Raw genomic sequence first — 27,457 nt, forward strand, 5'->3', positions numbered from 1 at the left:
GTAATTGTTTTGTTGATATAAATGAATGGTGTTCTGCGAATTCGCTAGCTAGCTTCTACAGGCTCGATAGGTAACTGCTGCACGAACCACTTGCTAGGTTAATGTAAGATTAATGCAATAGAACTAAGTTAATGAAGCGTGAAATGGCCGCTGCACGAGAATCGTCTAGCTACCGGCTAATACTAGTGGTTTGAATATAATTTGCTTTACATGGACACGGGCTGGAGCAAGATATATTGAACAACATTGTGCCAACCAATTATTCTTTTTATCGCCGGGTATGTTATACTGTTCATACTGTGCAACTGTATTCATTGCATTTAAAGTTTGTTTTCTATGTTACGTAAAGATGGGTTCTGGTGACTAGTATCTTAGCCACATGGAAATGTGTATGCGCACGTGTGATACCGAATAATGTATTGATAATTCGAAAATATATGCATACAATACAAAGAAACATGATAATAATCTGTTAATTTGAAAATCTATACGATCATTCTGTATTCACCCTTTTGTGCCACTGCCAACACTGTGCCAACGAATTATTCTTTTTCATCGTCAGACGCAGTAAAAGCACGTGCATGAAACCATACAGCCTGACGAGTCATTTGCTGCTGCCCAACACGCAGACCAAAGACGAAGGCCTACACGAACAATAAAGTGTGCATCTGTATAACTTTTGTAGGTCACTACTCAACATTGTCAAAACAAAGGTACTGTTTCCAAAACTGACACCAGTGCTGATTTAATAAAGTTTGTTTCTCGTGCAAGTACTAGGACAATTTTCATTCCCTGACAGTTGTGCATATGTATTTCCTAGCATCATAGTAACTTACAGTCAGTAATATAGGAATATAACACTGCTGATTATCTAACCTTGCACACCAGACTGTGTTGAAGGACATTAATATCTATCTGTCAAGCTGAACTGTTTTCCACCTATCTAAGCAAGCTAGTTGCTAAAAATAATGAGGAGCTCAACCTTAGCCAGCTAGCAGTGGTACAGGTTTCTTACATGCACTTATGAAAACAAAAGAGGTAGACATCTAACATCATTTCATGACTAACTTCACCGCAAGATAATTTAAGGAAATGCAGTACAAGGAAACGTGTCAGCATCAACTTTTTTGGCTTGTGGAAACAAGTCTTACTGTGAGCTGCAGAACTCCTGAACATGTTACCATATTCATTTGTGAGATTTGAAATCTGATTCAGTCCTTTGTGAAGCTAAAGTAAATGCATATGAGACATTTCTGAGCTACAAATGGCTTCCTCAAATGTCTATATATACACACACACTGTGTGTGTATATAATAACAAATATATTATCAAATGGAAAGAAATTCATACATAGGCATCAACTATATAAGAAACAGTTTTTAGATCAAAATGTCTTTGAATGCATGTTCCCCATTACGTTAATCTGATGTGTCTGATACTGTATTCTTACAACCCCTGTGGAACAGTGTAAAAATAAGCCTTTATTATAAGCCTTTTTATTATTATTTGACAACAAATTCAGTAAATAAATTAGTGAAAGGCACATGACAAACGCTGATTTTCTAACATGACATGAGACTTTTTTGATGTGTTCAAAACTGCCTTCAGGCTTCACCATATCGTACTAAAGACTTCAAAGTATGGGCACTTCTAAGTACTCTGACTAAAGGATTGCTGCTTTGGCTCCCAGGATGATTCTTTTGATCAATTCCTTAAAAGCAATATGGTACAATGAGGCAACGGCATTTAGCAGAGGATCTGACATTTCTTACAAAAAAGCAGTCATTTTCCCTATTTTGAGATAAGTGCAATGCAGTTTCCTTTTGGACTCATCCATTAATATTAGTAAAACTCAGAAGAGGTCAAGGTCAATATGATGAAATCAACACAGGAACATCTGCAACAACACCTGCAGATATGTGTTCGCTGTTGAAAAATAAAACCTCTTTAAATGACACTTGTCACAATAGCAGCTCACTGTGTCTGGAAAGGTTCTGGTGAATTTTGAACTTACCTGATGGGGTTATATGCCTCCAAGAGATCGTGGGGTCTGGCTTCCCACTGGCCATGCAGATGAGTGAGATATTACTGCCTTCATTTACAGTGATGTCAGTAGAAATGTCATATATCTTGGGGGGCACTGTAACGACAAAAGAAAGAAAAAAACTGTTACTTCATTCATATTGGAGAAATATTACATGTGTAGTACAATCTATTATTATGTACAACTGCTTACTTTGTGTAAAATCAACTAAATGTGGACATGACAGTGGGTAATGCATACAAAATGTAGTGACACACACACACAAACACACAGACACAGCAATAGAAAGGAACAAGGACATAGAACAAGAAGCATTTTGTCTATAATAGGCTTCCATTGGATTATGAAAACTCATCTCCTCTTAAAATAGAACCCATTCTCTGACAAATCACATTGAAGTTCAATTATAAGTAATACAGAAACAATTAAATGAAACAATGACATTTTATTTTTTCCATTAGTTCTACATGCTTACATGATCAGTGTCTATAAGAACAACCTTGTATAAGTTAATGGGTCCAAAAACAAACAATAGGTTTGTATTTTATATTGTCATGCTGGCTGGCAAAAATAGTTAAGAATGTTAATTGGTAGGAAGACATGTATAGAAGGGAGTGTAATTCAGGGTCTTCATTCAGGTCATATGGCAATAAATTAATATTAATGTATATGAATAAATATTGCATAAAATGTAAAGTTTCTCCTCCAAGCATTCTAGAATTAATGTCTCCTGCCTTTCTCCCTGTCGTTACTGAAATCTATCCCAGTGCAACACAGAAAGATAACTATGACCATCTTGTGTAGAATATTTAGATACAGCCTTTTTTATTGCCTGATAAACTACTGACTCTTAACAAACACATTGTAGTTTTAACTAAATAATCAACAGTTAATAAATAAATGAAACTAATAGAGGATATATTGCACTGATTTTAAGATGTGGGACACAACCTAGCTAGAAGAGAATTTGTGAGATGTGAGAATATTAAAATTTCACAACAATCCTTCATTCAAAAAGCATGCCTCAAATTGGATACTAGTAATTACTATGGTAACATTTTATATTAAATAAACAAACGATTCCTGTGCACGGTCATTTCTCTTCCATTTTATTTCCAAGCTATTTTCAACAATCCTTAATAACACAAGTAAGTGTTGGGTATTATAGAATTGTTAGTTATGACTCATTGTTCCTACTGGTCAATTTGCATTTCAAACCCCACCACCCCCATATCTGTGTCAATATTCATGATATTCATAGAATATCTAGCTAACTAGCAAATTCAAGATAGGTTGTAAGGCAGGGAAAAATGTAGCCGGTTTAAATGGCCATAAGGCACAGCACTCACTACAAAGTCAACCATCAACTTATAACAGGAAAGAGTGGAGTAATGTCTTGTCTGTCCCAAACAAAATATGTGTACCCTCTGTTTCAAAAACTCTGACGTGACACTTCTGTATGTCAGTGATGTTAATTGCGCTATTAATGGGCACGTATACACATTAATAGTTAGAACAAAGGGAAGTAAGTAGTTTTATGGTCAGCTAGCATTTTAACTCAACTAAGTTCTGTTAACATGAAAAAAACATCAATGCCTCAGAAGCCCACTTGTTAGTTAGCTCGCTCAGTAGCTAGCAAGTCCAGCAGCAGTTATGTCATGTTAGGAACAATACTATAGCAATATTTATCATAACAAGCTTGGTAACTACTTTCACTGGCAGAATGTGTCATGTAATAAACAACACTTGTTAAATTCAGTCTCTTTTATTACGTAGTAAAACAGGTAACTTTAAGTTTAGAAAACTATGGATCCATTTTATAAGAGTATTATGGCACTATAACCCATGGTATAACATGAATATTGGCGTGGCTAGAGGGTTTCCGGATATTGAAGGTGAACACATCTGGGTATTCACCTTCAAGACGTAGCTGTTCAACATTTCAGATTCTGGTAGTTCACTATGGAGTTTCCCAAAAATGACTCCAGTATTAATGCCTGCGAAATTCAATGCATATTATCCAAAGATATAAGTTACTAATAGCAAGTTACTAATAATCCTGTAGTAGATCAATGATAAGAAAACCAAATGTTGTTTTTTGGAATATTTAACAATATCAGCATCAGCTAAGGTGAATTAGCTAACTGGACATAACATTGCGTGCAATTAAAGTTGATTCAGCAGACTTTGAATCACCATCTAGGTGACCAATTCAAGCACCCTTGTGAGCTAATATGCTAGGTAACAAGTTAGCTGACAATCCATATCTTTTGAACTGTTATTCTAACTGTGGTAGGAGTAAATTTTAAGTGATGGTGGAGATAAACTATGTTATTCTGCTATTGCTTTTGGCCTTTTTAAGCCTCTTGACCTTTCTACCCCCTGACAGTTTGCAAAACTATTTCATTTTAAGCAAATAATGATACAGATAAATACAACTAGAGGAGGAACCCTTTACTGAATTCCTTCCAACTAAGCAATTAAATCTAATGTCTAACACTTTTCATCTCTTCTTGAAATTGTAATGAAATCTGTCTTTTGTAAAACAAAGTTGTGCACGCACTTACTATAACACCAGAACAAAACCAGACCAGAACAAAATGTGTACTATTTGTACTTAAATGGTCTCTTACAAATTTACATCCAGAAAATAAAAGCAAAAAAACAGTGTTCCACTTAATTTAGCATACAGGGAGCATGGTTCATTTATTAGTTGATGAAATGTAACAGTGTTGCTTGTTTTCAAAACACTGATTATAGTTCGAAGATTATTAAAACAGGTGAGAGACCTTTTGAAAGTGTTAAATAAAATGACACACACTAAAACAACACACACTGTACATACATATAAAATGCATAATAAAACCACGCAACCTGACTTCTCACACCTGCATTTTAAAAATATCTTGTTGCAGTCTGCTGTCAGCTTGCTTACAAACTCCTATTATCAAGTGCATTGACATAAAACAATACATTCCACTCAAGTCCTGTTGAGGTTTATTGTACTAAAATTAAACAGAATTTCTTTAAAAATACACAAATAAACATACTGTATGCAGCTGCTTTACTTTACAAAATGCATGTTGGATGCATGTTTCTGTCAGCTACTACTCTGTTTAGACCTTTCTTTGTTTTTCTGCATGCTGTCTTGCAGTAACTCCCAGTGCAAACAGTAATGTATTTAAAATACATTAATACATTTAAAAAGGACATCCCACCTCTTCCTTCACAGAACCCCCCCCCCTTCAGCCCTCAGCCCTCAGCCCTCAGCCCTAGGCATACTTTTTCACTGCCTTTTCTACTTGCCTCATCTCACCCCTATGCAGAGTAGTGTAAGCAACTGGTAATGTTACTTGTTAAGTGGTTGTTCTTGCCACTTTTTATAGCATATTCTTCTCTGGCACCATTTGCAAACACACACCCAGGACAGTTTGGGAAGGGCTATTCATTGTGCAGTTTAACTGAACTGTCATGTATAATTTCAAGGTTGCTTTGTCATTTGTCTTGTACATGCTTTAGTTTGCCCTACAACTTGAGTAAAGTATAAAATCGAGTAATGGGTAAATCAAAATTAATTAAATTAAAGGCTGTTTAATCTCCCTATGATTAATGTGCAGGATATTATGACATAAAAAACTAGATTGTTACTGCCCATATATTTAGATACACATTCCATGAATAACTGTATTTTTTAATATAATGCAGGACTATAAATGCGGAAACACTGACTATGCAGCTAAAATAAAGGAAAGCAGCATTCCACTTCTCTGGTCAAGGTGATTTTTAAAAACTGTGAAGTTGCATTAGCTAATGTCTCTATTTTTGGCAAGGGCTAAATGTAAATTTTTAAAATAAATGATTTAAATGAGTATCCAGCAATATGGCATTAGAGGGAGTAGTAAGATAACTGCTACTTGCTGTGTCATGCTAACATTTACTAGCAATATGACTAACATCTTGTGATACATTTTGATAAGAATAGAGGAAGAAACAGTAAGGCTGCCTTCTGCGTGGTTGAGGTTACTCATTTCACTTGATTCCTTCACTTGAAATGACACTGCTTCACACAACATGTACGTGACATGAGTGAATACTTCCCAGGTGAACTGGAGTGAATGAGGGCAGGAGCGGAAACATCTTGTTTGGAACACCCATGCCCTCATCTACATTTATACATTCACCAGCAAGCAGCAGATTTTTTGATTGCAAATGATAACCTTGACAATGATTTTTAGACATTAGGAAATAGCAGCTAGATTGCCATCCATCCTCAAAAACCCACCCCACTGACTAATTGAGCCATGGGCACATTTTGTCCTTAATGAAGCCACGTCGGATATACAGTATCGTTTTGAAAAGCTGTGTGAGTTGGAATGCATTTTCATGGCACAGTCAAGTAAGAGTGTATTTGAGTTTTTTGCTCATTCTTTCAGTTTTGTCAACTCTTACAGTGACATAAAACATAAGTTTATCTGTCCGGAACATCTATAAATGTGAGACTCTAGACAGAAAAAGACACTACGTATTTAAAGTGTGACATTGAATAAAATATGATTTATTGAAAACTGTTACTCAAATGTAAAACTATGACAGTCATGTAATAATGAAAAAATTACAGATGACATGATTGTCAAAACTGAAAGACCAACTAGAGTCTCATGTGCTGTGATGCTGTCGGAGGCTGTGGGAGAGGACCACACATTTTCCAGAATCGGCTTGTTCGGTGCATTACATTCAAATATGCCCACGCAGTCAGAACTCCAATCTCAAGGGCCCTTGAACCCCAACCCAAGATTGAGGTAAAGCTGACAGCCATCAAATCAACACTGCCAGCACCTGGGGCTCTTTAAACGCTTCTTCCTCAGCCGATGGCGGGAGGAAGGAATCTGAGAAGCAGGAGATAAGTGCTGTTTATGGTGAGAATCCGCTTTGTTTTGCTCACTGTGGGAGGCATAGAACTACATACCACTAAGGCTCTTGGATTCTGTTCCTGGAGATAATTAAAGGGGCTGGGACTTCCTGACTGACTTTGTTTGGAAAAGAAAGAAATTGGAAATGTCTCTCTTCCTCAACTCCTCTTTTTTTTTTTTTTTGCTGAAGCCAGTCTTAAGCTACTTAACAATGGTTTATGTTTAACTTTAAACACCATCCCGATTCACCTTCATCATGCATGCCCAGATAACAGTCTTGATGTTCCGCACTCTGTAATGAGTGAACAACAATTCTTTCAAATTCTGAATCCCCTAAAATTACAGTATATCTGGCAGATTACTTCATGGATCATGGATTCTTCCTGAACAACTATGTGATGATGTTCATAAACTATAGACCTATGAAAAGCACATATTAACATCTTTCAAATTTTGGGAGCTACAGTTTTTGGGATTGCAATTGTACATGCCATTTTTTCCATCCAATATAAATTACTCCATAAACTTTTTAAGCGTGCACTGTTGAACATATATGAATGCTTAGGCTGGAGTCCTTTTAATGGTATTATGTAGCATGTAGGACACCTCACAGAATGTGTTACTTTTCTATTTGAATGATACTGCAGCTCTGTGAAAAAGCCCCTAAGCAATATGTTTTCTATATGGGTGTCTTAGCACCAAGGCTAGCTATATGATTTTTGCATTGTCAGAGTACTGTCTGCTGAATACATTAGATAAATTAATAATTAACTGGTAATTGATAACTAATAAACAAGCTTGTGGGGGATAGGTTTGCAAGTATCAAAATATCAGGTTCCATGTATGGGGATGAAAGAACAGATTCTACATTGCACATTGGATATTTTAAGGTTTTCTTAAATAACCTCATAAATATAGCAGAGCAGGAAAATGGACAACAGTAATGACATTTAATCTTGTTTTGCGTAGTTTACGGATACATATATAATAGATACAACAGCAAGACAGAGCAATAAATCCCATATAACACTTTAGCTGTTACCAAAAGGATGGTTGATCCATAGTACAACTTGTACCTTCCTTGACAAAGTCTACAATCATCACAGTCCCAATGACCACATTTTTAAACATCTCAGCATACTTTTGAGTAGGACTGATGTCTAAAGGAACATCTTTTATTGTCAGGAAAAGCCACTGATTTAGTTCAGGTACTGCTTCACTTTTGTCAGGCACAACCCTTCTTATAGTATTGTACTACTGAGATGAATAAGAGTCATGCAGTGCAATTTAAAAAAAAAAGTAATTCGAATCATTCTAACCACCTTCGGCTGATTTTTCATTCAAAGTATATGAAATACCCATGCAATAAAGAAACATTAAAGTGAAGCCTTGCAATGGGACTGGTATCCCGCAAGTCCCAAGGGATCCAACCCAATTGTTGCAACTGTGAGCCAAATTTACTTTGCTCTGGGCATGAGCAGGGAGAAGAGGAAGAAAAGAACTTGGGTTCCTACTGAAAATGCAGCATGTAGAGTAGTCATTCTGTGATATTATGCTATCTGCTTGAATATTCCATAGTCAGAATGTATAGCATTTGACAATTACCACCCTTTTTAACATCATATAAATAAAATCATTTCTGAAATAGTCTTGATACCTTAAAAAAAATCCTCACTTGATCTTTTTTTCATTGAGCCTTGTTGCATACATTCATGTAACCGATTAAACTTTTTTCTCTAACATATCAGTCTTCATGTCTTCAGTATCATATTGGTGTTCATTTTTCACAGCATTCATCATGTTTCATGAATTTACTAAGTATTTAGCAGTGGGCCCCTATGACTCTAAAGAAATATGCGCTCTGTATATATCTGAATGTGGCACATGGGCCCCCCTGATTCTCTCCAGGAACAGTGAACTGTGATTGTTTGTAGAGCTGATTAAAAAAAGTGAACAATGTTCAGTCATGTGAACTCACAGGCATAAGGGTTCCATCCCATGGTGTACCTCAAGGGGATAAATGCTGCCCCTGATAACACACACTGCATTTCCCGAAAGGTCATGATATACTGGCATACTGAATACTGCAACGCAGTCATGTTTTGAAATGGTGCTGCAGAGGTTATTGCTGCTGGGAAATGTTTTAGAAATTAAATTGAGTAGAAGCATATGGTTTGGACCTGGCAGCCCTCCATGACCCAAATATTTGTCCGCCAAGCAGGCAGTTTTGATATCTGAAGTAGAGACAAAGCAGGGCCCCAGAATACTTTGTTGACAAATGTGTAACGCGCTTATCATAAACACAACGAAAAACTAAAAGCCCAATCAGTAATCTTCCTCATTCTGAATTTTGACGAGAGAGGACCACCTTTTAAAGCTGTTGAACTGCTGCATTTGTAATCAAGTTCAAGGTTAATCTGATCAATTTACCAAATAAAGCATACTCCATGATTTTAAGATGAGTTAAATGCTTGAAAACATAAGGTCCTGCTGTGGAAAGAATAATAAAAAAATAGTGAAATCAAAAGAGCTCTGATGAGAGAAACAGCAGTAGGCAGTCATTTTAACTTGAAAAATATTGAAATACACCTAGCTATAACAGATGTAATTCATGGATGTATGGCTTTAAGCAAGTGCCCCTTTTGTACACAGTGAAACACATTTCTGTCAGACATCCATTAAAATGCCGGCCTACAACTCTTTATTTTAATCTATTTCGCTCTGCCTGCTCTATGAAATAGCTTTTTTTTCTTTCAGCAGGTCAAACAGATTCTGATCTTAATGGAAACAAAGTAAAAGTGTCCCCCTCTTTCACGAGCTTTAAGTCTCAGCAGCCATGCTTAAATTGTCCTTGCCTGCCTGCCTTTCATTGTTTACTTATGCTTGCTCTTGCCACTGACAAATCTCCTTAGTGACTGATAGCAAAAATGGAAAACGTTGAGCTTGTCTGCTGATCATATCCTCACAAACGGAAAGCAAAACCTGATAAGCAGTGAAAAATGTAAGTGGAAACATAATTATAAAGAATTATGATGGCATGTGAGACAGGTATAAAAAAATGGGTCTTTTTGAGATTACAGACCCAAAATAAATTCATTTGCATGGAGAACTGCATGGTAGAATAAAATTTAAAAACGGATAATTAAATAATTTGGATTTTGACACCTGGTGCAGACACCTAAGTTATAAAATCTACATATGCATGATTATGCGTATGTGACACATTGAGCGAAAAGCATTTTTTCACAGATGTCCCATATGCACAATATACTTAAAAGCAGTCCCTTGAATTGAGGAATAGCACTAAATAAATCCATATTGTAACAAGAGGAATGTGGAAAGATTAATCTATAAAGCCATATGATATGGCTGTTATAGGGGGATAGTGGGAGGGTTACACGTGACCTCAGGGAAGTGTGTCCCCTTAAATGATTTTAAAATGCCTTATGAAAAACCTGTAATTATTCAAATGTTCAGAGGAGGAAGGAGAAGGATGAAGCAGGGGGAAAGAGAGGAGGAGATGGTTGAAGAGAATAAGAAGAAATCAAACTGATCAAAGTCTGCCCTTTTACTCTGGTGACTGTAGTGATAATACAGAAATGGTGTGTGTGTTATATTCACAAAAGAGCATATTTAACATGATCCTCTCCTGGAGTGAAATAGGTTATGCTTATGGGAAACTCCAAAATGACCAGAACTCTCACTGCTATAACTATAACTATAGTCTGAATTAATGATACAAGAATTGTCCACATATAGTGATCAAAAACACATGGAGGGAAAAAGGCGCTTTTTACAAATGAAAAAAAAACTCCACTCCCTTGAGTCTTACAGCTGTGTTGAGACCAACCAATGATGCAGCTGGGAAAGTGGACATACAGCAGCCAACACGTGTATATATTTATCTTGTCATTATTATGAGTGGACTGCATTTGTACATGTGTAATCACAGCAAGAAAGACCATCATTTCTTGGAAGAAGCACAAGGAAGCTGATGTTATTTTTGCTGAGCTGAGCAAGACTTGGAGGGTGAGGTGCACAATTTGGCAGAAGATGTCTGCCAAAATATCACACTACGAAAGAGTATGAGCAAAAGGGAAATAATAATATGAAGCCATGGTAGCCACATAATTTACAAACTAATTGACATCATATTGGGTTAAATGTTGTAGGGTGAGAGCAGTGTACCTCTGAGCAGAGAGACCTCTGAGCTAGGCCCCAGCAGCAGCACAGCTGACAGTGCACAGCCATCCAGACTGGGTTTGTGATTCTTTAACAATGTTTACTCCAAGCTATAAAGAAGGGTCCTCACAGCATTCTCATTCATGCTAGAAAATAAACATTTGCCTTCTGTGCTGTGCTTCAGACTCACATATAATCAGCATCAACTGCTGAGCACTTTTCGTTGTTCTACTCTCTGCATAACATAAATAACAAAAAAAGCAAACACGATGATCATTTTGCATACACTGGAAAGCAAATGCACATTGCAAACACACAGACATGGCAGGCAGATGTAGGTGGAACTGGGCATGATGTTGCAGCGTCAGCAGGACCATATGGGACCCATTAAACTGATATGTACACCATCAAATATGCTCCCACTAGAACAGCACATATACAGCTAAGGCAGGTTAAAAACCTGGTGCTAGAATACTGTTTTATTATGATTATTATTATCTGCTTTGTAGGTGTGTATTGCCTACATTTACATACTATTACACTTATATATTTTCCATTTACACAGTTTAGTTTAAGTAAGATACGACTGTACTGCCCCACCTGGAATTTAAATTGTCAGTTTTCTGGTTGCAAGCCCAGTTCTATGACTCCAGACTGTCACTTCCCACTGTACTTAAAAGTGCTCATTGAACTACCTTTTTGCATAAAAGCCGACTGGAATTCAAACTTGGTTTGGGTTTTTTTTAGCAAGTTCATTCAACACCTGAAAAAGGACCTGAAGCGTCACACATGAATCTTAACTGTACTCATATGGGCAGCATGCTTAGACCCTGATTAACCCGGACCCCAATCCTTAAGGAATATCCAAAACAACTGCAACTGCCTCTTTGATGAACTAACCTCTGATAACCTTTCTCTCCCTGGACCCTGCTTTTCCTCAGCTGTCTATATTGCTGTCCTCTATTGATATCAGAGACTGGTTATGCTCTGTATGTCAGAACATTCCAGAATCTCTTTCATCTTTCTTTCTGTGTCTATGTTTTCACATCATTTCCATCATTCCCATATATTCCATATCTATTTCTGGTAATGTTTAGTCACTATTATAAGTATCCATACAAAAATACTTCTACTTGGTGCTGAAAATGTAAAGTTGAAAGTTTTCCTTTTGCTCGTTCTTGTTCCAAGTGGATTGCAGTTCTACTGCAGTTGTTATTCTGCCCCTTTCAGACAGAATCTTTAAGATAATTCCCTTCCTTCTGATCCCCCAGCATTTTTTCTTCTCATACCTGACTCAACAACTGAGGTGTTCATGCACATTTTGATGGATTCAAAAGATATTCTGAAAGGGTCTTGTTTTTTTTTTTTTTTACTGTATTTTTTTCAAAAGAATAAAGCCCCATAAGATCAATCCAGTCTGCCCAAACTCCAAATAAATAACCATAGCAGCCAAACGATATTCAGCCAGAGCCCAAAATCACTTAACCCTCAGGTGTAGAGTCAAACTGACCACAGCGTCAATGTGAAAAAAATCACCCATTCCTTTAGCAAAGCAAATTCTGTGGTAAATCTGTTGCTGTCCCCCTCTGACTGATCTACATGTACAAGTAGATTTTTTATACTAAGGTACATGTTTTGACATTTATCCATAAAATGACTTTTTCAACCCCACAAATATATTTTGTCCTCCTACAGTGGATATAATGATATTATGAATTTACTTTTGACATGCATCATTGCACTGAAGTGCTACAGCTCACAATTAAAACCCTTTTTATTGCCCATCTGCAAAGCTGCTTCTGAGAGAAAAGCCTGAACAGAACCACAAGATGACAAATCTTCTCATCCACATAAGCTATCCACTAGATTCAATCAAAATGTGTCCATTTGACTTTTAAATAAGTTCTCTTAAAAATGAGTATACATATTCTCATTAATTTTGGTTGTTGCTGAACTTGTCAAACTGCTTGTGAAGGAAAAAAGTAACACTTGCATTAATTTCAAAGTCAAAGTTAAGGTGAATATTGATTGAATCCTGGGGTATGTGCCCTCCTGAGAGGAAGACCATTGATAACAGTTTCACTTTTTATTGATTCTAGAGTTCAGATACACTCATCTCAAATGATGAATGACAGTCTATGAAAAAGAGACACCAGAAAGAGTTCAGTGTTCTTTTCAGATGCCGTGCCAATGCCATGGTCTTCGATACATAACATCAAGGCCACACAAAGAACTTTCTCCTCACTGTATAACATCAAACTACCGGCTGGTCCCTCATCCAGAAATAACCTTACCCATACATAAGGAGAACAGATTGACTTATTTAACTGCAAAATGAACAATATATTACTGAATGCACAATGGGCTATTTTCCTCAAGGTTTTGTATGTGCAAAAATGAATGACATGGCTACAGTCTCCTCAAACAGCAGCAGTTAGTATAGTGTCCTCATCAAATGCAGGAAAATGTTTTTGATACCTGTTATGTAAGCATGAGAAAACTTTTCTGCATTTTCCTCATTCCCATTCTCTACTGGCAAATTGTCTAATAATTTTAACTTTGGAACTACACATGCTAACCTCTCCAACTTTTTTGTGACCTTGTCTACAATGTGACCTTGTCTATAGTATCTTTTTACATTGTCCTGACTGTAAGAGAGCATTCATATATGTTTCCACACAAAAGTACTGAGTTTACAAGCTTTTTTTTTTTTTTTTTGCTTTTTACTTTTCCCAGGTGCTTGGCACCATTAAAAATATTATTTGTTGTTCAATAATTGCCTTTTGGCTTAACCTCGGACCCAGTGCCATTTACATGGTATTATTTTTTTCAATCACTGTTCTTTGAAATCGATTCTATTTTGGAGTGTTGTACTGACTCTAATCTGTTGCTTTGGACAGCATTTTTAACATGTCAAGAAAAAAAAAATGCAGGAGACATCACACTGAAGGAGAAACAAGAACATGCATGATTAAAACTGTGTACATTTTAAGAAACTAGCTATATGGCGTTGTTTGAAAACCTGATTATTTGGATTAACTGGATTGGTCTTTAACATCACATGTGACAAGGGAGTTTAAGCATTTATAGTGATGCAAACCCTGCTGTTTAGCAATGCATGAAAGTGAATACCTGCAGGTTCCACAGATGCTTTGGGATTTGCTATCAAAGATGACAGCACCAACCAAAAGGCCCAATTCCTGATTTGCATGTCATTCAAGTGATGATATAACATTCCCTTGCTATTCTGATTAAAATCTAATCACTGTTGCACAGTGTAAAGACAGAAATGATTGCCTGGTGTATATAAAATAGCATGATTTTGCATTTCATGATGACTGGCTGTTTGAAATTACATTAAATAAAAAAAGGATTTTAAACGAAGTTCAACGTAATCATATTGCTGTGCACGCTCAAGGTAATGGTTAGCACTGCAGATATAGTGGAGCACAGAACACGCTTGAGCAAATTGATGATGACTTGGAAAACTGATGACTTGGAAAGAGGAATGGATGAAAAAACCATATTTATTCTTACCTATGGAAATATGCAGGGTAGCATGAGGCAGGGGTTGCAGTGAGGTCACATTACACCTCTTTGTGCACACAAAGTGCACACATCTTTTTCCGCACAGCAGTATGCTGAAGCAAAACGTGATATTTACTATAATATCCAGAAGGGAATATCACTAATTTGAACAAACTGGTGTTCATAATTGGGTACTATAGAATAAAAAAAAAAATTAAATTAAACTACTGGTATGCATGCATCCAGGCAAAAAAACATTAACACACAATTTTATTTTTCTCACACTGGGGGAGGAATTTTCTATGTTGGAACCTGATTGTTTAGAAAATGGTCATAAATCGTTGACTGCATCTTGCCTCTAATGAATTTAATGAACAATTCCAGATACCATGATATTTAGCAGTCAACGGCACATTTATTCTCTAAATGCTGCAGTGCATAATCTAAATTGTTTAAGATCATTTTTTGTGTTGAGCGTGTGATGAGTTCACCTCGCTGGCTCCTGACTGAATATCATTGACCCATTTTTTTCAAGTCCTTCTGTGATAAAGAACAGGAAATTCTAACAGCAATGACAGAAAACCAAAAGGGAGCTCCAAATTAAATGGTCTCCTTACATTATATGTAATACTTTCTTGCATGGTGAACCTTCATAAACATAGAAAATTGGGATAAATACTGAGTATGCAAAATCAAAGCCAGTGATCAGCTGTCTTCAGCAACTATTTCTGCATGTGTAACACTTCTGTAGATTGTAGTCACTTTGACAGGTTCTAAAAATAAATTAAAGATTTCCACAATGTGTTATTTGCATCATTTGGAACTAATATTACTCTAAAGTGCTGTAAATGCAGTTTTCATTCCCTTGACATGGTGTTACATAAAATATGTATGAAAAAGACCAAGTTAACTAGCAGATTCAATGCACAATGTAGAATGCAGTGCTTTGGTTTTGAGTAGGAGTGAGAATGTTGTAGCTTGGAGGGCCTCTGCCTCAGCTCTCCACTCAACAGACTACCATAAACAGCAGGAAAGGTCAATACCAGTACAGAGCCCACTTCTTTACCTTCTATTGAGTGCATAATGATAGCAAAATGTTATTTAATCTCTAACCCTGAGGATTCACCATTATCCAGTTATTTGGTTGCAGCTGCAGTTGTTTTGAATTCCCACAACCCCACTGTACACCAGCAGTGCAGTGCTGCCAATTAAAGAAAAACATATTTGAGATTTACACAGTATCTGTGAGTTAGTCAACTAAAAAAGTATGATTTTAACTTATATTGCTTGTTTTTGTTCATTTATGCTGTTTGACTTTTTTATTCAGTGTTCAGTTGTACAATAATAGTAAATAGTAATGACAACTACAACAATAGGACTAAGTCAGCGTTATAACCCTTCCCCGGTCTCCTCCAAAGCTGCTTGTTTTCTTTACATGCTGATTCGTTAACTGCAGTATGATTGTCATGTTTACCCATTTTACACTAATTTCCCTTCACTGGCACTGCAGGAGCCAGTGAGATGGAGCCGCCACAGCTGATCTGGGAGGCATTATCCTCTTTCCAGTCCCAGAATGCATAAATAAACCTCTAATGACGCCACCTTGAATTACAGAAACGCTTACAGCTGCACTATTAAAATGCAGGGGGTCTCCACATACAGTGTAATACATGGCTTGCCTTTATATAAATTCTGACAGGTTCTCCAGGGCTGACTGCTGCCACCAAATTGCAGGACCCTATTACTTTACACCTACTGCCAGCCCACATTCCAATTACAGACCCGGAGAAACGTGGTTTCCTGTCATAATGCAGACAGCCCTGGGCAGAGGGCTTGGGAAAGCAAGGAACAAATTCTTTACAATTCTTTGCTCATTTATTTATAATATTAAATGTAGATGGGCACTACTGAAACACAGGCAGCATTTTTGCATTATAACTGTTTTGTCAATTGTACATTATCATGTGTGAACAATTAATAATAATACTTAAAAATAAATAAATAAAAAATAAAGAAACCATTGGTAAATGGATTTATTTTGGCAACGTATAATTTAAATGGAAAATGTTTTTGTTCCAAAGCCCTGCATTATCCAATTAACTGTGGCTATTCTTCAGCTGTCCTTCTTTTTCACAAATGTAAGGAAGCAATTAAAACTCTATTACAGGAAGACCCCTAAAGGTCCCAGGCATGATCCTTATTTTATTTCTACTGCATTTATCAGGAGTTACCAGTTCCTCCTCAAATTTAACACATTTTTATAAGCTCTAGAATTGATCGTATCTAGTAATCAAAATATCTAGATTTGATACTTTACAAATCAGACAATGCATTTAGATCAAATACATACCATAATTTTCAATTAAACAGTGACACTCATGTACTAATTCAAGAGTGATGGGGATTCTTTTGGACTTACAGTATGAATGGAAATTCCTACAGAATATTGATGTAAGACACCCCTAAAAAAATACAAATACATTCCCTTTTTCATACAGAACCTATACATTCCCCTTAAGTTCAGGGGTCAAACACTGTGCTGCTTAAGGAAGTATTACTTGTGGCTCATGTATTGCCATCACTGTGAATGAACTGTGATCCATCACATCAAGTACCAAACCTTGTACAATTAAAAGGCTTCATCTCTCAAGCGAGAAGGCGAATGCCTCCATTTTTCCTCTAAAGCACCGGAGGTTAGGAGAGCTGGTTAACAGTATCAACAGAAGAAAAAGAAGTGATTGAGGTTTGAGAGCTGCTAATGGAGTGATTTAACAAATCAGCTTAAAGTAAATTACAGATAAGTGCTACATTTATTCTTCAAAATGATTGTTATGTAGCTGAAAGTTGCAGTAGAAAATTTGGTTTTATCCCAGAATAACCTTTAGTGAAAAAGTTAAAAATAAACTCTGGCTTAGAAGGATACATACAGTATGAAAAATACAACCATTAGAAATGTATTTTTGCTGGTAAACATGCAAATGTTCTTTACATTATTCTTCACACAACTTAAACGTGGTTATGTCAATTAATCCAGACCTCTGAATGGAAAAATGCTAATGAGATGCCGTTATATTCCACTTTTGGTCAAAGTCTGATATCAGTTGAACTTCTGGGAATTAAGGGGATTACTGTAAAAGGAAGAGCTTCTATATTAAATTCTAGAGACATGAAAGACAGGGACACACAGTTACAAGGCAACATCATCAACCTTTCTGAAACAAGCTTTACATGGCATTGCATCAGACAGGCCCATCAGTTCGTATCACTCGCTGGAATATCCCCACCTCTAAGGGACCAGGAGAAACACATCAGAGAAAGAGCTGAGGCACAATGCCACAATGCAGCTTTTTGCTGTTGACATTTAACACACAACCTGTGTAATAATCTCTTTTATGCAACTTTGGCATATGGTCAATTATTTACATTTCAGAGAAACAATCTCTCTGTTACAGTGCGTGGGTGCTGCGTGTCATTTCTAATAAATAACAGGTATCACGTCCTTGTATCATAAGATATTGTCCTGATTGCAACAACCACAAGACATCTGCAAAATGTGTTTTTTTCCACATATTTTGCAACATGTGTATGTAAAATCACTCAGTAGCTGAGAGGTTAAGGCCCTGCCCTGAGCACAACCTCAGCTCTACAGCCCTTTTCAATACCAGCCGTGTTATTAGCCAGTGATGACCAGGAGCCCACCACAGTGGAACAAACTGGCTTCACTCCACTAAGTATAGAGATGGGTATGTTGACAGGGGCTGCACGCTTTGCCACTCTCAGGAACCCCGGCACTCTTCAGGCACCCTCAGATTGCTTGGATGACATCAGTAAGGCTGTGCCCATCTTCCAGTATGTGCTTATCTCACTATGGTGTCATGGGTGAATTGTAGTATGAAAAATAGTCACAGTTTGTGTACAGGAGTACTGCATACGCTCCACAACAACACTCCTGCATGAATGCAATGGTTGTTGCAGCGGGGAAAGCATAATATATCCTTGCATAAAGGGGAAAAAGCATAAAAAAGAAAACAGTTTGGGAAAAATTATTATTTGAATATGGCTTGCAATACAAAATTAAATGATTTGAATACAATAAGGCATTTTCATGTGGTTCATAAATAACAGAAAAGAGCATGAAAGTCCTTCCTAACAGTTTTCATGATAAGCACTGCACTGCCACCACATGCATACAGTGATATCACATCAAGGCAAATTGCTTAATATACCAGTTGATCTGGTCAACCTCTATGCACTCCATTGGGACAATTCTCAATTCTTCAATAAACATCCTCACTACCTGATCTTAACACTCACTGCTTGATCTGTGATGGAAATGTCAGATGTGGTTTGCACTCGTCTCTGCTCTGATCTAAATGAACTGCAAGGTCCCTCAACCAACCATCTTCAGTTATTAAATTGTTCCTTCAGTCTTAAAGGATCAGTCAGCCTTTGGGATTAAAATACCCCACCAAGAGAAATATTCCTCATCTTCCCAGTTCCCCACTTATTCCTGTTATTTTTTTCCATATCAGATAATAATCTGCTCTCTGCCTTAACCTCTAGTGATTACTGTGCTGCAATGTTGCTTCTGAGCATAACCCTTTAATACTGTAGTTATGCTAATCTGTATTTCTTTTTGCCTACTGTTCCTCTTTGATTGAATTTACTCTTTTTCTGATAGACCTCTCTTTAGAAATCAATCATACTCATGGTAGTATATCTCTGTTATATGACAGACTTTAAACCATATTTCTGTGGTCAGGTTAAATCATGCTTTCCAAATGTACGTTAAAAAATCAAGAAATATGACTGCATTGCTCTAAATTTATGCTCATAAATAATTTAACCCCATTTATGCTTAAGATCTATTACTGCTATGTCTCTGTACAAATTAAAAAGCACCAGAAAGTGTTTCACTGCAGATCAAATTTTTGGTACTTGGAAACTTCTTTCCACCCTTCGGGGCTACTGGACACAAATGTTGACCTAGCTTTCTGTAGTCTTATTTATAAGTGAAAATAGTGACAATTCAAGGCTGTGAATAATTGCAATATGTTTTGAATGATGTGACTGTGAACCAGGCCAGCTATATTGAGCTTGGAACAGAACGCATATCCCAAAAGTGCTGTGAGTCAAAGCATCAATATAGTGTAGACCTCACAGTGGGTCAGTATGTATTATATATTATACAATACTTCTACAATTGTACTTCTACACACACATATGTATATCAGCACAAGAACTGTATGTTGGGAGCTTCATGAATTGGGTTTCCATGGCCGAGCAGCTGCACACAAGCCCAGCAGTGATGAATCACGCTTCACTATCTGGCAGTCTGATGGATGAATCTGGGTATGGCGGATGCCAGGACAGCGCTACCTACTGGAATGCACAGTGCCTACTGTAAAGTTTGGTGGAGGAGGGATAATGGTCTGGGGCTGTTTTTCAGGATTTGGGCTAGGCCCCTTAGTTCCAGTGAAGGGTAACATTAATGCTACAGTATACAAGGACATTTTAGACAAGTGTATGCTTCCAACTTTGTGGCAACAGTTTGGGGAAGGCCCTTTCCTGTTCCAGCATGACTGTGCCCCTGTGCACAAAGCAATATCCATAAAGACATGGTTTGATGAGTTTGGCGAGGAGGAACTCCAGTGGCCTGCACAGACCCCTAACCTCAACCCCACTGAACATCTTTGGGATGAATTAGAACGTTGATTGTGAGCCAGGCCTTCTCGTCCAACATCAGTGCCTGACCTCACAAATGCTCATTTGGCTGAATGGGCACAAATTCCCACAGACACACACAAAATCTTGTGGAAATACAGAAGAGTGGAGGCTGTTATTGCTTCAAAGGGGGGGGGGCAAGTCCATATTAATGCCCATGGTTTTGGAATGGGATGTCCAATAAGGGTGTGATGGTCAGGTGTCCACATACTTTTGGCCATATAGTGTATACATATATTTTATATTATATATATATATATATATATATATATATAAGGGATGCAATGGTACAGTGGGCCCATGGTTCGGTATGTATCACGGTTTTTGGGCCACGGTAACGGTACGGTTTTGGTATCTTTATATTTAAGAAAAAAATAAAAACACACCACTCTTTAAACAATGAACTCTTCATTTAGCCTATAGACAAATAAAACTTTTCATTCAGAAAAATGGCAGCATGACTTACTAGTAGAGCTGCTCGATTATGGCAAAAATCATAATCACGATTATTTTGGTCAATATTGAGATCACGATTATTTAACACGATTTCTCACGGACTTAGGAAACATCATGCATTTATTGAACTTTTAACCCTTTCACATAGTAACTTATTTTATGCTATGTAGCGCGTGTGTTACGTTACATGGTTTGTTATGTTTTCATTAGTGTTATTAAGCTTCTTATAGTTTTCAGTTAGCATTTGCTATATTTTTTAACGTTAAATCGCTGTTTCCTCAAAGCTAAAATTAGCTAGATTTTTTCCAATCTAGTGTCTAATCGCACTAGGGATGAAACGGTATGAAAATTTTTTTACCGTTGAAAAATCTCCGGAGCGCTGTCACTGCCTTCCACGATATTTTCACTAACACAAAACAAACCCACGTTGCATGCTGCGCCTGTGCACCTCCGTCTGGGAGATTGTTGCTAACTTTGGTCGATGCTAGGCAGTATTTAACGTGAGTTTTTCAAAGTGCGGTAATCGACCACGGTTTTAATGATAATTAAAATTCAAAACAGTAATACTAACTGTCGGGAATTTTACTGCGGTTACTGTGAAACCGGCAACCGTTTTATCCTAAATCGCGCCAGTTTTAGCATACGTGCTAAACGGCAAATCACACCGGCGTGACCGTACGCGAGAATGTTTGTTTTTAGTTTTCCCTCTCTTCTCCAGTTCGTATTTGCACACAGAGCGCTGATAGGCTCAAGAGATGTTCTGTGGATCTGAATGTACAACGTGCGTGCAGTCTGCAGCGCAATAAGCAAGTTTTGAAAATTATAGGAAAATGACAGGCATATTATATTACCGCGGTTCACGTGCGCGTATTGAACTGTAAGGGCGTACCAAACGGTTCGACAACATACCGCCCCTTACGGTTCAATACGCGCACGTGAACCGCGGTAATAGGTTACAGGTTTTTATCTCCATCAGTCATCAATTCCAAACCAATCAGCATCACATTCAGCTCATAATGTGAATCAGCTCATATGTTTCATGAAATGGAGTTCATGAGATGGCATTATTTCAAAACAATATTCCCCTATGAAATAATGTTGATAAGAAAACAAATATATAACATGACTGAACAAGTTTTATTTTGTCTGCTTCCCAAGAGTCTATATACAGTAAGAAGAGAGACTGAAATTAACAAGATGTATTGGTTAAATGAAACCACGAGTGAAAGTAGTACTTTGCTAGTTATTATACTTATAGTAAATTTCCTAACATTATCTAAACGGTACTGCTAGATTTGCTAGATGAACAAGCTAGCCAACATGGGCTATATATGCTTGGGCTATATAGGTTACACAGAAGAGTTTAGTTGCTGGCTTACAACAATATTTATGTCTGGTAATGTGCAATGATATTAAAATGCTGTATGAAAATTCTATTTACCCATGGTTCAGTTGTGAACCATGATATGCACACAACTGGAACATAAACTCAACAGGGACAATTGATCAGAAGTAATCATTTTATAAGGGCTTTTTCATAATACTACTGAGGTCTAATGGACAGGACAATAGTAAAAATACTACTGACATGATATTTTGGCAAAAAAGTCCAGTCCACACTTTTAATGTAATTCATGTTGTAATTTGATTTTGTGGTATGTTCTTGGGGCCACAAAACATTTCATCACTTTCTCATGACATGAAATTCAGGAAAAAAAAAAAAATATATATATATATATATACACAAAAGGATTGCATCCATATCCCGATCTTCACTGTTCAGGTGCAGTCTTTAAATCATTAATCATCATTTTTTCCCCCACCCTACTTCCCTTAATCTGCTTTTTGCACCAGGTTTTCTGCTTTGTCAAGATAACCCAGTTGTGCTGCTCCTACCTCTTTTGATTTACTTTTGATGATTGTGTTTGGATTAGACAACTATGTTTAGATGATCAAAACTAGACCCTTAATCTCTTCCCATCAGTTAACCTCCCCCCTGCCTGGCCCAATGGCACCTACAGACTGTGAGATTTCAGCAATCTTATGAGTTTATTGAAAGCCGCCCTGTGCAACATGAATCTCATAAACTTGGGTACGACATCAAGTTTGATGTATGTAGACTGTACGATGATAACACCTACTGAATGGTAGGCTACGACGCAAGTTAATATACAAGAATAAAATGTCATCAGCGTGCTTCATCCATCTAGTGGTATAGTGGTAAACAGTGTCGCGTTGATCAGTGCATCATTTCATGCTGCATTCCTATTGGTTGGTTAGTAAATGTAGGTTGTAGCAACAGTCACATTGTGAGATGGTCATCCTAAATTTCTGACACTGTCAGAATTTTGTCCCAGGCTATCTTTGGTCACAAGATCGTGACAACAGCCATCTTTGAACCTCTCTCACAGTGCGACGTAGGACCGCCGTTTTGGAGCCACGACCAAAGATATCACCATGTTTCTTTCACATTGGTCATCTTTTGTCTGGGATAGCCCAAAATCGCACAGTGTATCCCCACCATAAGGAAGTAACATCTGCATTGCTAAAAAAGGACAAAGATCACAATGATTTTGGCTTATTTTTTTGTGATTTCTCAGTTCTACTGACACCAGAATTCTCACTGTGGCCCTTTAACTCTTTTCAGTCTCCTCTGACATCTGAATCTGATGAAAAAATAAGTTTAAAAATGAGAGACTAAATGTACTATAGTGGAAAAACCATGCTTTTGTCAAATGTTATTGGCAGCAATGACGCTAACATCTGCAGCTACCCCCTTGCAAACAGACATTTTATTTAACTTTTGAAGGCATCCACAAATGCTGACATGGTCTTGGCCCAAAGCACAGGTGCTGTGGCTTAAGAGGATATGGTGTTAAGACAGTCAATTCAGAAAGACAGCTCTTCTCTCTCTTGCGCATCAAAGTGCTGGGCAAAGAAAGCAGGGTGAAGAATAAGCCAACTGATTCAACCACAGATCATGATTCAGTGGAGGCTTCTGATCTTTGATTCAGGTGTCAATGACATTTCTGTTGGTGGAGAGATCAGTAATTATTATTTCAACTGAGATTTTATTATTATGCTTGTGTTTTGTGAGAGGTATACTATAAATGGCCACAGGCCCAATGTTCAGAAAGGTGTAGCACATATCTATAAGCCCACCCCTAATGCAAGGTCCATACCTGAAAGGAAAGAATGCCTGCTGTAGCCCTGTGAAGATGTGTTTACCAGATATACTGAGCAGGGCCTGAAAACACAAAGTGAATTATACAGACACACACACACTATGGGCAATATTGTGTCCAACTAAAGTAGGTAGTGCCATGAATATTTATGCAAAACTACATCTTAAATTCTCAGCTCCCTTTCAAGCTAGAGCCCTATTTCTTCTTGTCAAGCAATGACAATAGCAGAAATCTGTATCTCTGTGAGAATTTTTTTCAGATATGAAATAATCAGTTCAAACCATATGCATGACTGGTATTTTAGCGTATCCAGTTAATAATTTCCACAAAACAACTGAAAGTATCTGCAACCAGTCACTGTAGATTGACATATGTCCGTGTCTTTTATGATGTGTACACTGAGTGCAAGAAGCAGCATTCATATTGTCACCTTTGAAGTCTATCATTAAGCAGTGTTTACATTACTTTAAAGTATTATGCACATAAATGACATTGTTTAAATAAAACTAAAAACTGTACAAATTAAATTTTATTAGAAGTACAAGGGATGACTATCTGTTTCTTTTAGGTAATTGCTTTCAGGTTATTATTATTATTATTATTATTATTAATAATAATAACAATAATAATAATAATAATAATAACAATGATAATAAACCCAGCATTTTTCAAGGTGTTAATTGCCACCACATGAAAGGATTGGTGAGTCATGATTTCTGTCCACCCATGTGCATAAAAACATGTGGCTGTGATGTCCATTATGAAAGTGTACTCCACTATCTTCAGACTTAACAGGACTATGATCTCCACATAATTTTTGTGTTTTGAAATTCTGCTGAATCAAGATTGTCTTCTTGAGGTTCTCATACACCACTGTGTGAGAGCCCTTAGAGGCTATGCTAGTGAAATTACAAAAATAGCTTACTACATTTTTTGGTCTTGGAAAATTTCACCTGTACTATGAGAGACAAACCTTTACTGACCTTCGGAAAAATACATAAAAACATCCTTTTCTTGTTATTCTCTGTGTTTTTGAATTCTAGGTCAGTCATTCTTTGGAAAGACAGTACATAAGTATCCTGAGGATAAAACAAATAAAACAAACAAACAAGCTACAGACAAAACAAAGAAATTCCCTTCATTGACACACAAAATTAAAGAATCAGAACAAACCATTTGCCACTAAATGTTTCCAGCCTCCATCACACTGATGACTCTAAAATATGCCATTTTAAGTTTTCTTAATGGCAAGCCTTCCGGTTTGTACAGCAGATGGTGAGCGTTGCTGGTTTTCAAACCGAACCCTAGGGGCAAGAGAAACCATGTCTATAATAGGGTGAAACCTGCAACAGCATTGTCCATTAGAGCACTGGCACTCATTTTCAGTAAACCTGCTTGATCAAGCTGGAAGTGTATTAAAGCGCAATCCTTTAAAAGGCTTTTAAGATCTTTATAGATCTTCCCATTTTCTTGCCGTTTGGCATTATCGCCTCTTAGACACAGAAATCCCAAAAGCAGCATTGATTTCCATTTTTGAAGATAGTGAACACGTGACAAAACAATGTTTCCTTTCTACTCAGTTTCCCATTCCACAGTGAATATGTAGTGATGTTTTGCAAAATATTTTTTTTTGATGCTCAGTCACCAAGACCAGCTATAGCCCAGCTCTGTGCTATGACTGACTAAATGGATAACTGAAACAGCTAAACTGAAATAACCAATAGTATATAGGGTTCATCAGCTATTATTTTACCAGTTAAAGTACTCTACCCCACCTATGCTGTATTTTCACTGCAAATACATTTTTAAATCTTTATTTCAATTAATAACTTTTCTAATTAGTTGCTTTTGCATGCTAAATAAATTCAATCTTTAATTTTGTGTGAAAAGATTTTTTAAATACACCTAATGACTAATGTCAGTTTCTCCAAAGTAAGGACTAATTAAACTGACAAGGATAATATCAAAAATGGGTGAATGTTTTTTAATTTGATCATTTCTTCGCTTGAAAAAAAAATCAAAAAACACTTTTTACACTATGTATCTAAAGTGGTTGTGCTTCCTTCTCATAATTGCTGTGTGGATTGCTGAAGCTGTGAGCTATTGTGTACATGCGTTTGTTTTCAGAACCTGTGGTCAGAACCTAACCATACCCTCGCTTTTTGTTTCTCTCTGTACAGAGTGCAGGAGGTGATTATTTGAACGTCAGACAGTATACTGCCTAATGAGCAATATTTGGGCTTTCAGCCCAAGAGACTGACACCATTTAGTTGCAGGCAATAATGATTTGGTGAACATGTATTTGACAACAGGGAGACAGGGTCATGTATGCTGAGGAGTACATTTATTGCCTTGCTTCAGGCACATGGTATTGTCCTTTCAAGATGTGTCCTGTAACCCTGTGTTGGTCCTTACTGTAAAATACAATTTCATCACCGTTTTCCAATATGAGCTGTAGAAATGACAGTGAGTCTGATCCAAAATGCAACTGAATGTCACACAGGACTTCTGTAATGCAAACATTGGTGGCAATGCCTCATGATAATCCACATAAATCAAAGTGCTTATCTTCAGGCCAGACATCAGTTTTTTTCAGTGTTAAGGTGATTCAAGAAGTGATAACACAAATAAATCAATAAAATTCAACCCACTGGAGGTGTAATTCCAGTCGTATAATGAATATGTGTTAATAGGCACTGTAATATAACTAAAGCAAGAAGAATATATGCTAATATTCCTGTCATGACCTATAGTGCAAAACTAACACTATTATCCCCAAAATGTCAGGACTTGTTTGTAAATGGAGTTACATTATTATGTGGTAGGGCAGAGGATATGCAATTTAAGCATGGGATCCAGAAGAAATTTTAGGCACTTTTGAAACGGATCAAATAATAATAATAATAATAATAATAATAATAATAATAAATAGAACATTTTCTCTCTCTCTTTCTTTTTTTTTTCAAAATGTAAGTCCTAAGAGGCAATCAATCTGAAATGTGAAAGCTAGACCATGCATGTAATTTAAGATAAGGTATCATCCACTTATGAAATGGGTCCTAATTTGTTTATGGTAATCAGCTTTCCTCACCAAACACAGCCAAAAAAATACACTGTACTGATGATTACTGAATTTAATTTATGCCAGCTAGGTCTTAGATTTTGATTAAGGTCCAGGCAGCATTACATTTAACAAATATTATACAATGCTTTGACTGAAGTATCACTGTTAAATCTGGGCCTGACTCAAATTGTAAAGATCTGTGATGTAATGCACTCCAATGGAAGTACTTTTTGTATATTTATCACACTTAATTCCAGGCATGCATAGCATCACACCTTCCCATGCATGAGCTGACCTTAAAGCCCCACCAGGATAATGCATTATGAGAGAATATTTGATGCTGTAATAGTAGGACATCAGCGAT

General features: G+C 36.9%; 1 protein-coding gene across 1 annotated transcript in view; it reads right to left on the reverse strand.

Annotated features, from left to right (window-relative positions):
• Positions 1 to 27,457, reverse strand: part of negr1 (neuronal growth regulator 1) — a 200,924-nt gene that overhangs the window by 85,352 nt on the left and 88,115 nt on the right. Inside the window, exon 3 of the mRNA XM_036520832.1 lies at positions 2,015 to 2,140. Within this exon, the coding sequence (XP_036376725.1) occupies positions 2,015 to 2,140 (126 nt within the window). The remainder of the gene's footprint in view (positions 1 to 2,014; positions 2,141 to 27,457) is intronic.

This window comes from Megalops cyprinoides, chromosome 2 (assembly GCF_013368585.1).
Source record: "Megalops cyprinoides isolate fMegCyp1 chromosome 2, fMegCyp1.pri, whole genome shotgun sequence".
NCBI lineage: Eukaryota > Metazoa > Chordata > Actinopteri > Elopiformes > Megalopidae > Megalops > Megalops cyprinoides.